This window comes from Citrus clementina, unplaced genomic scaffold (genome assembly GCF_000493195.1).
Source record: "Citrus clementina cultivar Clemenules unplaced genomic scaffold, Citrus_clementina_v1.0 scaffold_9, whole genome shotgun sequence".
NCBI lineage: Eukaryota > Viridiplantae > Streptophyta > Magnoliopsida > Sapindales > Rutaceae > Citrus > Citrus x clementina.
The window spans coordinates 2861359-2874325 of record NW_006261964.1 but is presented as its reverse complement, the minus strand read 5'-3'; the positions used below and the strand labels follow the sequence as shown (position 1 = coordinate 2874325).

The following is a 12967-nucleotide window of genomic DNA, read 5'->3' as shown; positions in this document are numbered from 1 at the left end:
TTCTCTCTCTTCAGCCTAACTGACGCTGGGTAGGTGGATGAAGCACCAGTGGCTAATATCATTAGCGCTGTTGATTTGAAAGTGATTGCTTTGGATCCATCTCTATCTTCGCTGCCTTAATTATGTCATCTAGTGTCAGGTGTGGTTCAACTATCCTACCAAAAGAAAGGAAAATAATAATACCCTCAAGCAAGCTTTTTTTTTTTTAATTTGTTTGTTTGAATCATGAGATGATCTTGAATAGACTTTAATTACATGAGATATTTTTAAATTTTTATTATAATTTAGATTAATCTCCGTTCATACTGGATCGGCCCATAAAGAATAAAATATTAGTTAAAGTGGCAATTTTATACGAGAGCGAGACTTAAATTTTGACCTCTCTTAAAGAGTGAGAGTGTCAAACCACTTACATCAATCAACTTTAATTACCCTCAAGCAAGTTTTGATTGATCTTTTAGCAGAAGATTGTGAGTGTTCAATTCAGATTGGTGAGATTTCGCTACAATAAGTAAAACTTTGAATCATGCAAAGAAGAGGGATCAGCTTATTGGCTATTAAAAGTTAATCAGTAATTAATTTTGGGACTGATAAAAACTTTCCTTAGCTGTTAGTTGAGAGTGTATGAGCCAATGGCTTTTACGGTGGCTAATGGATCTTATGATTACAAGAAGGTGAGTTAGGTGAGATCGTTATGTCATTCTTAGTACTTGCACCATCTGGTTAAATCTTGTTAGAAAGTTGTTGAGTTCGATGAGATGTAAAGAAAAGAGAAAAATAAATGATTTAATTAATTGATGTAAAGAACTTATGATCCAAAAATCTGTATGTCACTGATGTTGATAAGTATTGGTGCTTGTATTGAGAGGTATGTTAAAGAGTGCCTTTAGGTAATGTTTAGAGCACTGCATGGCATAATATTGGAATATTATTTTTTGTTAAGCTAATGTTATCTAACGTTTGAAGGATCATTTTTATCACATTAAATTTTTAAGTTAATCCGCCTCCATAGCTATTTGTACTTTAAAAATTATTGTGAACGCTCTTATTTCAATAAAATAATTCATTACAAAAAATATTTATTATATGAATTACTATTAATGATAATTTATTATGAACTAATATAATATAATTACTATGACCACCTATTATAATACACCCATTATTTAACATATAAAACCATAAAAAAAATTAAATCCAACATTTACACAATACTTAGTTGAACAAGGTGAAAAATAATTATTTTGAAAGATTTTAACTAGAACCGTGTGACCTTTTTAATTTTTTAAAAAGTAAAATAAAGTACAATAAAAAATTGATTTTTCCCCAATTTAAAAAAATAAAAAAAAATTAAAATGTCTTAAATCTATTCAACTTCTTCTTCGTCCTTCTTCTCTTGTTGCCATCAGGTTCTCGATCGATTGCAAGTTACTTTTTGGGTGCACGTTTCCAATATTGAACATTTTTGTTAAATTAAATAAAACTAATTATAAATAAAATTTTGTGAAAAAAATATTATTTTCAACTTGAATATATATATATATATATATATATATATATATATATATATTTATTTATTTATGAAAAAAAGAATGCTATATTGTGCAATTTTATTGGTATTTTGATTAAATAAAGATAAATATTTTAAATAATTTTAAGTAAGGAACTTTTTTGGAATTTTAAGGAATGTACAAAATAAAACTTAATTTTTTAAATTTAGTAGATAAATGTACAAAGTAATAGAGTATTCAAAGTAATTTTTAGATCGTAAATAACATTACACTTCATTAAATCATGTCTTTATTTATTTTCGTTAATTATTAAATTAAAAACATGTGGTTAATAGAAGCCATATCCAACCACCGTAAGGGCCGCCATTAGCTACCAATTTTTACGTTCGTTAATGTTCATTTTGATGCCATTGAAACTCTCATTATAAGATCTACGCAGGTGTTTAAGTATTACTGGCAACAGAGCTTTATTTCACCATAGATTTATTGTTAGAGTTTTGAATTCCAAAATTTCGACTGGGGATTTACAACGAACGAAAGCACTATTATTGGTAAACTTTGTACCATTGAGTAGCCCTAAAGAAGAGAGCTCTAATGGTACCAAAAATGACATCAACAACTGGAAAATTTTAACTATCGAGACCACCAATTAGTAATTTTATTTTTATTTAAAAATTAAACAATAATTTTAATAAAAACAAAACATAAAACTTTAAGATATTAATAATTATAAAAAATAATTTTAATATATATGTGTGGAACGCACCTTTAAATAGTTATGTAGTTTGCACGTTGGCAACTTTTAAAATGTGAATAAGCTAAATCGTATATTGAACGTGTCACTCAAGAAAATGACCTGCCAGCTGATATCAAGACGGCCAAGAGAAGCAATCATGGCTGCACTGTGGACATGATGACGAAACCAAGTTTTTGTTTTGTTTTTTTATTTTTCGTTTTGGGGTGATAAAATGCTGATACTTGGCGGCTTACCTGTTAATTATCGGGTCCAAATATTGTGGCTATATGAGACACGGCGTGGGAGGGACACATGTACCAAGCAGGTAACAGGACAGCACAAGGCAATCAAATTATCAGCTGATGGCCCGTGCTAGGCCCATGAGAGTTTGATGCTTTACAGTAAAGCCTCGTGACCAATTCTTGTGCCTCATTCTGCTGATTTTAGTTTTCCATTTCTAGCTTGTATGAAATTTTGCAGATTTTCTGATACATGCCCATTATTAGCAATATATAATGGAGTTTTTACCAGTTCTGGGTAGGTTCAAAGAGTCTCAACCACTAGATCTTTTTGACTTTCAAATTCTCAGCAGCTTTGATAAAACACGAGCTAATCCGCCGGAGAAAGCGCATCAGAGTTGAAATGAAGCCAGCTTTCTACTTCCCACTCATAGCGAGTGCGGATTGATCATAATCCAAATCCAAGTCATGATTCTTTGATCTCTTCACCAAAATGTCAAGGCGCTAATTGGGTACACTGGTTGCATCTTATTGCCAACTACTCCAAACTGCTAGGATGCAAAAATATATTTCAAAATATTTGCAAGGACAAAAGCACGGGGACGAAATCTCTATATTCAAATTCATTTTCATTCTAAACAAATATTACGCAAGAGTAAAGTAAAAGCAACGATGATCTAGACGTTCCACCTAGAAATTATATATTGTAAATTATAGATACATTTTACCTTATGATTGAGACGTCCAATAATGTTAGCAAACAAAATATAGCAGTGAACATCAAATTAAAAAAATGTACATAAATCTGAGTTTAAAGAAGGTCAATATGAATTTATAATGTACCAGTTTAATTTCGCATCTACTGCAGGAGTCCATAAATGGTCAAAATATTAATATAATGCATAGTACAAAACCTAAATTGCCCGCTTGAGCACATGAATACTTACTAGAGGGAGGCAACAAAATGTTGACTAGAAGTCTTCATCCATCTTGAAGACGAAGCTTTTCTCGCCATTTTGAAGGCTTGACATAACAGAAGCTTTCTGATAATCACCCACCCTTCTCTCAAAGAAGTTAGCCTTTCCCCTGCAAAGTCAAACAGAAAACAAATGCTTGGGAAAATACATTATAATAAGAGAACACAAGGATGGATACCCTATCTGGTTTGAAATACCAGACTTGATTCACTATCTAGTTTGTGAGTCAAGGCAGCTCAAGAACAAGTATCAAGAAATTGTTGGCTCTAAAGTCTTAACATAAAAATTCAAAGTTTGATTTTTTTCAACTTGTTTCCAATATGTCTTCCAACTCTCACGGAAATGGGCCTTGTAACCATTATTCACACGCTACAGATTTTCAACGTGAAGATTTAAACAATGTGATGTAACCTATGGTTCCAGACCTCTAGAAAGGACCACGTTTCGTAAACATGAAAACTGCTGATACATGAGGGGAATCAAATCCGATGGGTCCCTCCAATTACTCATCATTGAAACTCATCAAACATAATAAAATTCTTATTATATTATGTTAAGGATGGTGAAGAGTGCTTAAGTCAAAAGGTTTGGAACAAAAGTCTAATCTCCCAAGTCCTGCCATTGATACCTCCTCAAAGGCTATTTATTGGGGTTTTTTACTGTTTTAATATTTATTGGGAATTTTTAAGTATAAATAAAAGACTCAGATGTGGGTAATTAGCTTGCAAAAGTTCAATCAAACATCCTATGATATAAGGAGAAGGGGGAAAGACAACAAAATGGAAACTGCATGTTCATTGGTACTCACTGCAAAGATATAAATTCCATCCAGTCAAAAGGATTTTCCACATTGTACTTCCTCTGGCACCCTAATGCAACCTGAAAGTAGAAAAGGAAAAAAGAGAACAGCTCGTGCTATTCCTTTTGCACATGCAATTATAAAAAGTGAGCATTGATGGATATGTACCAACAGGCGATCAGCAACAAACTTAATGTACTGGCTCATCAAACTTGAATTCATGCCAATCAGTGCACAAGGGAGGGCCTCACACACAAACTGAGTTTCAATATCCACAGCTTCATGAACCATGTGATGAACTTTTTGCCAATGAAGTCGCTTCCGCAACAAGCTGTTTGCAACCACAATAAATACACTTTCAATAATTTTCCATCTCCAATACTTTGAAGGAATCCAAGATTTAGTCAATGAATTCAACCAAATAGGAAATAGTAGCACGAAAGCACCTGGTAAAGAAGTGTTCTTAACAATGGATAAGCATCCAAGACCAAATAAAAGAAAATAAATGTACAACATGAAATATTCACCTGTAAAGAAGGCAAGCAAAGTCACAGTGAAGCCCCTCATCTCTAGATATAAGCTCGTTTGAGAACGTCAAACCTGGCATCAGTCCCCTCTTTTTAAGCCAGAATATGGCACAAAAGCTGAGAATACAAGTGAATGTAACAAAGAGAATTAAATATGATATATAGCATAAACTTCAACACATGAGCATAACATACAAGCTCATTACATTGGACATGATGCTTAAAGAGCATTACCTTCCTGAAAAGAAGATTCCTTCAACACAAGCAAAACCTACAAGTCTCTCTGCAAATGAGTTGGAACTGCACATGGGGCACAATGAGATGACAGACCTCCCTTTGCATCAACTTTTGCAGAGCCAAGTAAAAATGAAGTTACAGTGCAGTATGTAAGAGGAGGAAGCTATGAGTTGAGCATAGTTATGACACAAGGTAAGAACATATGCAGAAGGGATTAAATCATAAGTTCATCTATTCTTGAAGTGTTAATAATCTAAACCCCATTAAATTTTCAATATTTCTCCTGTAGGACATAAGGCCTTTGCACAAGGAGTGGTAGGATAGTTCAAAAAGAGTTTCAAAGATAGCTTTGCTTCTGAGAGATCCACCGAGCCTATTGCCAATAAAGTAAAATCTGGAAGCATCGTAAATTTAATAAGAAAACGTGCACATGCCAACTAATAATCAAGAAAATCATAATTAACCATGTATCTTGGAAAACTCATTGAAACAGGAACAAAAGAAGAGTAAATGATGACAAATTAGGTCAATATGCCTTGAGTTTAAAATCACATTTAATAATGTGTTTAGGGAAGATAAGACAATGATACCTAACCCTTGGAGCATCTCAAGGATGGTTTTCGATTGCTATAGGAACAAAACTTTCAACAATATTTGAATAATGACAAAACTCCATAGAAATTCTTTTTATTTTTCACTTATGTATGATTTCCAAGCTAAAAAGATAGTCCTGCAGCAGTACCTATGAATCCAATCCAGAGCCCATTTAGCCTTCTGAGCCACACAGGGAATGTTTTCAATTGCATTAAACAATCTATGCTTCTCTTTTGAGTCTTTGATGTATGTCTCCAGAAGCAAGCTGTACATCTCTGACAAGAAGTGGCATAAAGTACCACCAATTATGATAATTAGTAATAAAATGAGTAATATTATAACACATGAAGCATAAAACAAGTAATAAAGGAAAATCATGAAACATAATATAGAAAGCTCTACCAGAATGAATATTCTCCATTGCTATTTGAAATCCATAAAATGCTCGAGCCTGAGACATTGAAAAGCCTTAAGATTAGATTAATGAAATTGGAGGAAAAAGAAGACGCAACTGACCAACACCAAAGAACTTAGCATCTTTCTTTCTTTTCCCATGTCTATATCATATTTACCAGCAATAGTGACTAAAAGGGTTGCAAAGATGCAAAAGTAAGAAAAAGAATACTAAAAGCAGCAATGGTCACTACTCAGATAGTCACTAACAAGATTGACCAAGCAGAAAACCAAGCCTCAAATGGTATTGTGAGAAAATCAGATTGGAGAAAAGACTAAAACATCACCTCTGGAATTTGAATGTCATTTAGGAACCTTGCAGCCAAATTTTCCAAAACAATCCCATCAGAAGCAGCAAAGAATGCCAACACATGGCTTATAAAGTGTTTCTCAGAATCCAATAGTCGTTCCCAGTGCTGTACATCCTGGGAAAGATCAACCTCCTCGGCTGTAAACCCACAACAGATCAGAACTTATGGTAGGGAAAAAGCAAATAGGTGAAGAATAAACATACACATTTATAAACGAATCAGTTACTAAGAGCACAAGACAAAAGTATCCCCAATCCAGGTCCACAAACACATATTGGCCAATTAAATAAGAATTCATGCCTACATCAAATCTTAACAGAGAGAAATAAAAAATTTTCCAAAAATATTTCAAAATAACCATAATATTAGGGGAAAAAAAAATTAAAGAACCATTTTGCAGCACATAGACAAACATACTCCAATTCTCAAAGAGCATTATTCAAGTGTAAGGTCTAATCATAAAATTTACAAAATTGACGAAAAACAAAAAACATATAAAGCACATCCCCAATAAAACTCACCAACAATGGAAAGACAACACAAAGTAACTACATTCACGAATAAACATGGACTCGCTAAACACACGATTCAATTCGTATTTGATAAAAACAAAAAGATACCCCCATAAACAAATGCTAAGACAAGGCCAAATATCAACAAGAGAACAATAAAAAAAGAAGAAAGAAAAAAGAAAAAAAGGGGCTGAGACGGTTAACAGACAGTTAAAGATAAAGAAAAAGAGAAACTACCGGTCCAGAAACTGGCTTGAGCCTTCTTGTACATCTCCCAAACTTGCTTGTACCTTATGGGGAACATACAAAACCTCTGGTTTTGCTCCATTAATATTGGCTCTTGGTCTTCCTGTTCTTGTTCTCCCTGCTCACGTTGGTTTACTTCATTCTCTGTTTCGTTTTTCAAGGAACCCATTTTTCCTCACAAGTTCTGTTTTTGTTATTTGTGGCGAGAAGAGAAAGAAAAGTAATAAAACCCTGCAAAAACCTCTTCTTGTTAGAGAGAGCAAGTGGACAGAATTTCAATTGTTGATGGATAGCAAAATCGTTAGTGACTGATAAACGATCATGCCTTTCGTTTCCCTGCCTCTGCTTTGGCAGTTTGTTGAGTGACTTTGGCTATGATGTTATTAAAAGTTAAAACTCCCCTCCTTATCGCGCAGTATACAGCTATTTTAAAAAACAAAACTATTATTAGTGACTTGATTAAATTCAATTACATGTATCGTAAACGAATTAATTAATTGTATTATCTATTCTAAAATTCATTCATTGTACGTGATAATACCTACCTTAAAATTATTTTGCATGATTATGTTTAAATTAAACATGCAACTACAAAAGTGCCCTAGGGCACTTTGGTACATGAAAGTTGACTTAGATTAAATGAACTAACTTTAAAAATAAAATAAAATATAGTATTGCTAATTTATTATTTATTAGATATTTGAAATTATGAGATTTTAGTATAAATCTACAAATATAAATTTGTATAAATTTTGCTGAAAAACATGCCGTGTAATAACTTTATGAATTAGATGTGATAAATAGATAAAAACAGTCAATTCCGACTTTCATGTACCACACAATTTTTCTTGTTCAAAATTTCTTTACATTTCTAGAATTAGGATTCATTCACCCCGATCTCAACTTACTTATTAATCATTTAAATTGCATTTTGTTTTTATGTCGCTTGAATCACATTTTACATGCTAAAGGGGAAAAAAAAAAAAGGTAATAATCAAAGGATTTGTGATTGGGAATGAAAATTATTTATGTCAGGCAGAATCATGCAGCAACGTTAGCATGGACTTGAGATGTAATATGGGCCCAACATTTGGGTCGAATTGGGCTGAAAATTACAACCTCATTTGACGAAAGCAGTGACGTTAAATCGTTGATTGCCAAGCTCAGCTCCCTTCCAACTCAATTAATTATATATTCTCTCCACTCTCCAGTGCATAATCAGATTCCCTCCATTTCTTCCGAAGGTAATACAGTTAATTCCATTATCGAATTTGGGTTTGAATATGTCAGGCTCACAGTGCTTTGAGAACCCACCAAAGCTGAGCCCGGGTTCGGGTTGTGGAGCTGGGACTGTACAGCAACTCGGTGGCCTCAACACTTATGTGACCGGGTCTGGTCCTCCAGATTCCAAGTCTGCTATTCTTCTCATTTCTGACGTTTTTGGTAACAACCCATAATCTTTGCTTCTTCAATATTTTCCCCACTTAGTCATCATCTAATACTTAGAGTCATTTGATTAAATAATTTTTGAAGTGGGATATTATTTTTAATACATTCTCTTGGAACTTTGCAGGGTATGAAGCTCCTCTTTTCAGGTATGTTATTGAAGTAGCTTCGGTTTATATCTCTATTCGTGATGTGTCTCCTAGGTTTTAGTTGAATCTGTTAATTATCATTAATTGACAAGTTCAAATGTCCACATCAATCGGGATACGAATTTTATATCTCAACTCTGTAAGCTTAGTATAAATCTTTTAAAATTATTTATGCTTGCACAGATCAGTAGTTTCTGGTTCATTGGATTATAAGTGTGCCCACTTCTTGCTATATGTATGCAGGAAACTTGCCGACAAAGTTGCCGGTGCTGGATTCTTAGTTGTGGCTCCTGATTTCTTTTATGGCGACCCTATTGTTGATCTGAACAACCCTCAGTTTGATCGAGAGGCCTGGAGAAAAATTCATAACACGGTTAGTTTGTTACCGTATTGGTACAATTTGTGCATGTATGTGAGAATAAAAGGGCTTATTGTAGCCTTCCTTAAACTGAATTAAGCTTGATTAATAATTTTTTTCCTTATAGGACAAAGGTTATGTAGATGCCAAATCAGTAATTGCTGCTTTGAAAAGTAAAGGTGTATCTGCCATAGGGGCAGCAGGTTTTTGCTGGGGAGGTGAGCTTCTGTCGCTCTCTTCTTTTACTTTTCTCTTTAAGATGTTCTGGTTTTGGGAATCTAGAATGATCAAATTAGATAACATGATTTCATTGCTTGCATATTTGTATCAGGCGTTGTAGCTGCAAAATTGGCAAGTTCTCATGATATTCAGGCTGCTGTTGTGTTGCATCCTGGTGCCATCACAGTCGATGATATAAATGGTAAATTTGAAACATCCCAGGCTTACCCTATGTGATTGCCACTGACAAACTGTTGTTTGTTTCAGAGATTAAAGTTCCAGTTGCTATTTTGGGAGCTGAGATTGATCACGTTTCCCCACCAGAAGATCTGAAACGTTTTGGAGAAATATTATCTGCAAAACTGAAGGTTAGAGAACCTTAAAAACAAAACTTGATATATATTGTCCCATCAAAATCTCAGATTTTGGGCATCTGAAAATTTTATTTATTGTACATTCCGGATTCCTTGGCATGTGATGAGACCCTGATTTGCTTTAATGCAAATAGAACTACATCTTTCAATGATAAATGGGGAGTCCAACCCAAAGAATTCAAAAGACTCTTGATTTGCTGTTTAAGCTTTCCATATCCAACCTTACAGTTGACTTTGTGATTACTAATTGCAGAATGACTGCCTTGTGAAAATATACCCTCGTGTATCTCATGGATGGACGGTGAGGTACAATGTTGAAGACGAATTTGCCGTCAAGAGTGCAGAAGAGGCACATGAAGACATGATAAATTGGTTAACCAAGTATGTCAAGAGAGACGAATAAACTTTCGGTTGGGTATTGCACTTGTAAGAAATGAGACCACAATAATGGCTTATCATCCTCCATAATTTCATGATGTTATTAGCATCATTTGCTTCAGTGGCTAGAACCTGCTATGTATTTCAAGCTTTCAAAGCTTTACATCATAAGTAGCTTGTAATATCACAGAGCAATATTTATATAGATCTTATGTTTATACATTTAATTATATTTTATATGATAATTAATTTGGTTATAATATACTTATATATATAAAAATAAATTATATGGCACACCCAACATTTTTTCAGTAGTAGCAAGATGGTAAAATCAGATTCCCTCTCTATTTATAAGGAGATTTGAAACCGAGACCACTTATACTCAACAAGATATTTGATCTTAGACATGGACTCATAGGACTGTAGGGGTGGGCATTTTACCCGATCCGACCCGACCCGACCCGACCCGACCCGATAAATTTCGGGTTCGGGTCGGATCGGGTCGGGATTGAAACCCGATCGGATTGAAACTTACAAACCCGATCGGGTTGTGATCGGTTCGGGTCAAACCCGACCCGATCCGAATACCCGATCGGGTTCCCAAAAAAAAAAAAATTTTGATTTCTGGCATGTGTCTGTACTCCTTATTGAGCATATTTCCCTCTCCATTCTCCAACAGCAATCGAATCACACCAATAACCAATCCAAAAAGTTAGCAGCCATTCTGTCAAAATTCTTCTCAGAGACATTTTAAATTTTAATAAAGAAAATAAAGTTGCCTTAGATGGCATTTTGCAAGTGCAATGATGACTGAAGCAATCCTCACCCTTTTCTGTTTTTGTCCAATTTAATCATTCAAAAGAGATCTTATCATCTACCCAACGCCAAGCAATTGATAAATTTCGAGCATTTGACAAATTGTTTAAGAACAGAACAATTTCTTTTTGGAGGAAAAGAAAAAAAAAACAAAAAGGGGAGAGACCGAGAGAGGATGAGAAAGAAACAAAGAAAGAAATTTGTCACGGGAAACAAATTTGAATTTGTCATGCTGCTGCACAGCACACACACAGAACACTAGAACAGAAGTCACAAGCTGCCAGCCACTGAGCCACACACACATAGTCACATACGCTGCTGCACACATAGACACAAGCTGCCAGCCACTGAGCCACACACACATAGTCACATACGCTGCTGCACACATAGAACTATAGAAGCCACAAGCTCACGCTGCAAGTGCACAGCACACACGCTGCCTGTCAGCCACAACTTCACAAATCACAAACACAAACACAAACAATGAAACAGCTGCCTGTCAGCCACAACTTCACAAATCACAAACACAAACACAAACAATGAAACAACTGAACAAGGCAGCCGCAACCCGCAACCCGCAAGTCTGCAACCAGCCACCACAAGACGCGATCTGTTGCTGCCAACTGCTGAAATCACGATCTGTTGCTGCCAAGTGAAGTCGCGACCAGCTGCTGCCAAGTCAAACCCGTCCAGCCGTGAGTCGTGAGCCGCCCGCATCTCCGAGATCTGCTGCTGCCAACTCCCAAGTGAAGCCGCGATCTGCTGCCAAGTGAAATCCCGTCCGTCCAGCCGTGAGCCGTGGCCACCGATCTGCTGCTTGAAGGCCGAATCCTCTCCACCCGAACCCGATTTTGAAGCTTTCCGGTTTCCACCTTCCACTTTCAAGCTTCAAGCCTTCAACCTTTTGACCCGTTTCCTAAGTGTTTCCTGTTTCGTTTCATGGTATATATACACTATATAATTAATTAATTATATATGCTAAATAGTTTATTATGTAATTTAGTAATTGTTTATTATTTAATTATTGTAATGAACGAATTATGTATTTATAAATATTAGTAATAAAATCAAGGAAATTTTATTAATTATTGAGCTCATCAGAAATTATTTTTTTTCATATATAAAAAGGAATTGTCGATTGGTGGGTTTTGTTAATTGATAATTGATAATTGTTAATAATTGTTAATAATAGTTAATAATTGAAATAATATTAATTGATCATTGTTAATAATTGTTAACAATAATTAATAATTAATTTTTTTATGAATAAATTAGTACATTAGGTAGATTAAATATTAAAATTAAGTATTATGTTGTATATGTTTTATAATTATAATGTGTTTATGTTATGTAATTATGTGTACTTGTGCAGTAGCTTCAAGCTTTCAACCCTAAACAAATTAATAAATTCAATTAATATTATATTATATGTTAATCATCCGTTAAGTTGTTAAGTACAAGTAACTTGAACTTGAAATTAAAAGATTTAATTTATAATAAAAAATAAGATATAGATAGACAAATAATATCATATTATTTATTATGGGGAATGGGTAATTGGATATTATATATTATATTAAAATTAAGTATCATGAATTTCTTACTTTTTGTTTATGGAGCATGAACAACTTGAATTGAAATTACTAATTTTTGTTTATGGATTATGTTAATAATATTTATGTGTTTTGATTTTTGAATTAATAATAACATTTTCTTTTCTTTTTTTAGTTGAAAATTAGTAAAAATGACTACAATTAAGAAAAATGTCTTAAAACTTTCATAAAAACTACAATAATAGGAAAAAAAAGAGCTCAAAATTGTATTAACCGAATTTGACCCGAATTGACCCGAATAGACCCGACCCGAATTGACCCGATTTCAACCGACCCGAACTGACTCGAATTGACCCGAACTGACCCGAACTGACCCGAATTGACCCGAACTCAATCCAACCCAATTTAAATCCAACCCGATCCAACCCGAACATAACCCGAATTATTGACCCGACCCGAACCGACCCGAACTATGTTCGGGTCGGTTCTACATATGAGATACATCAAATCTAAAGTCAAGTACACATGTCAT

At 34.3% G+C, this 12967-nt stretch overlaps 2 protein-coding genes across 2 annotated transcripts; one reads left to right on the top strand and one right to left on the bottom strand.

Annotated features, from left to right (window-relative positions):
• Positions 1 to 2573: 2573 nt before the first annotated feature.
• LOC18032705 (ribonucleoside-diphosphate reductase small chain A) lies at positions 2574 to 7526 on the bottom strand. Its single transcript, XM_006419735.2, has 10 exons — positions 7134 to 7526; positions 6361 to 6521; positions 6023 to 6071; positions 5769 to 5895; positions 5024 to 5089; positions 4790 to 4906; positions 4431 to 4593; positions 4272 to 4342; positions 3434 to 3572; positions 2574 to 3034 (listed from the first exon to the last, which is right to left on the bottom strand). The coding sequence occupies exons 1-9, from the start codon at positions 7309 to 7311 to the stop codon at positions 3458 to 3460; spliced, it is 1047 nt and encodes a 348-aa protein (XP_006419798.1). The 5' UTR covers positions 7312 to 7526; the 3' UTR covers positions 2574 to 3034; positions 3434 to 3457.
• Positions 7527 to 8346: 820 nt separating this feature from the next.
• LOC18033471 (endo-1,3;1,4-beta-D-glucanase) lies at positions 8347 to 10292 on the top strand. The gene is made up of 7 exons (XM_006419733.2): positions 8347 to 8585; positions 8716 to 8737; positions 8981 to 9110; positions 9223 to 9313; positions 9427 to 9516; positions 9582 to 9682; positions 9942 to 10292. The coding sequence occupies exons 1-7, from the start codon at positions 8426 to 8428 to the stop codon at positions 10089 to 10091; spliced, it is 744 nt and encodes a 247-aa protein (XP_006419796.1). The 5' UTR covers positions 8347 to 8425; the 3' UTR covers positions 10092 to 10292.
• The last annotated feature ends 2675 nt before the right edge of the window (positions 10293 to 12967 follow it).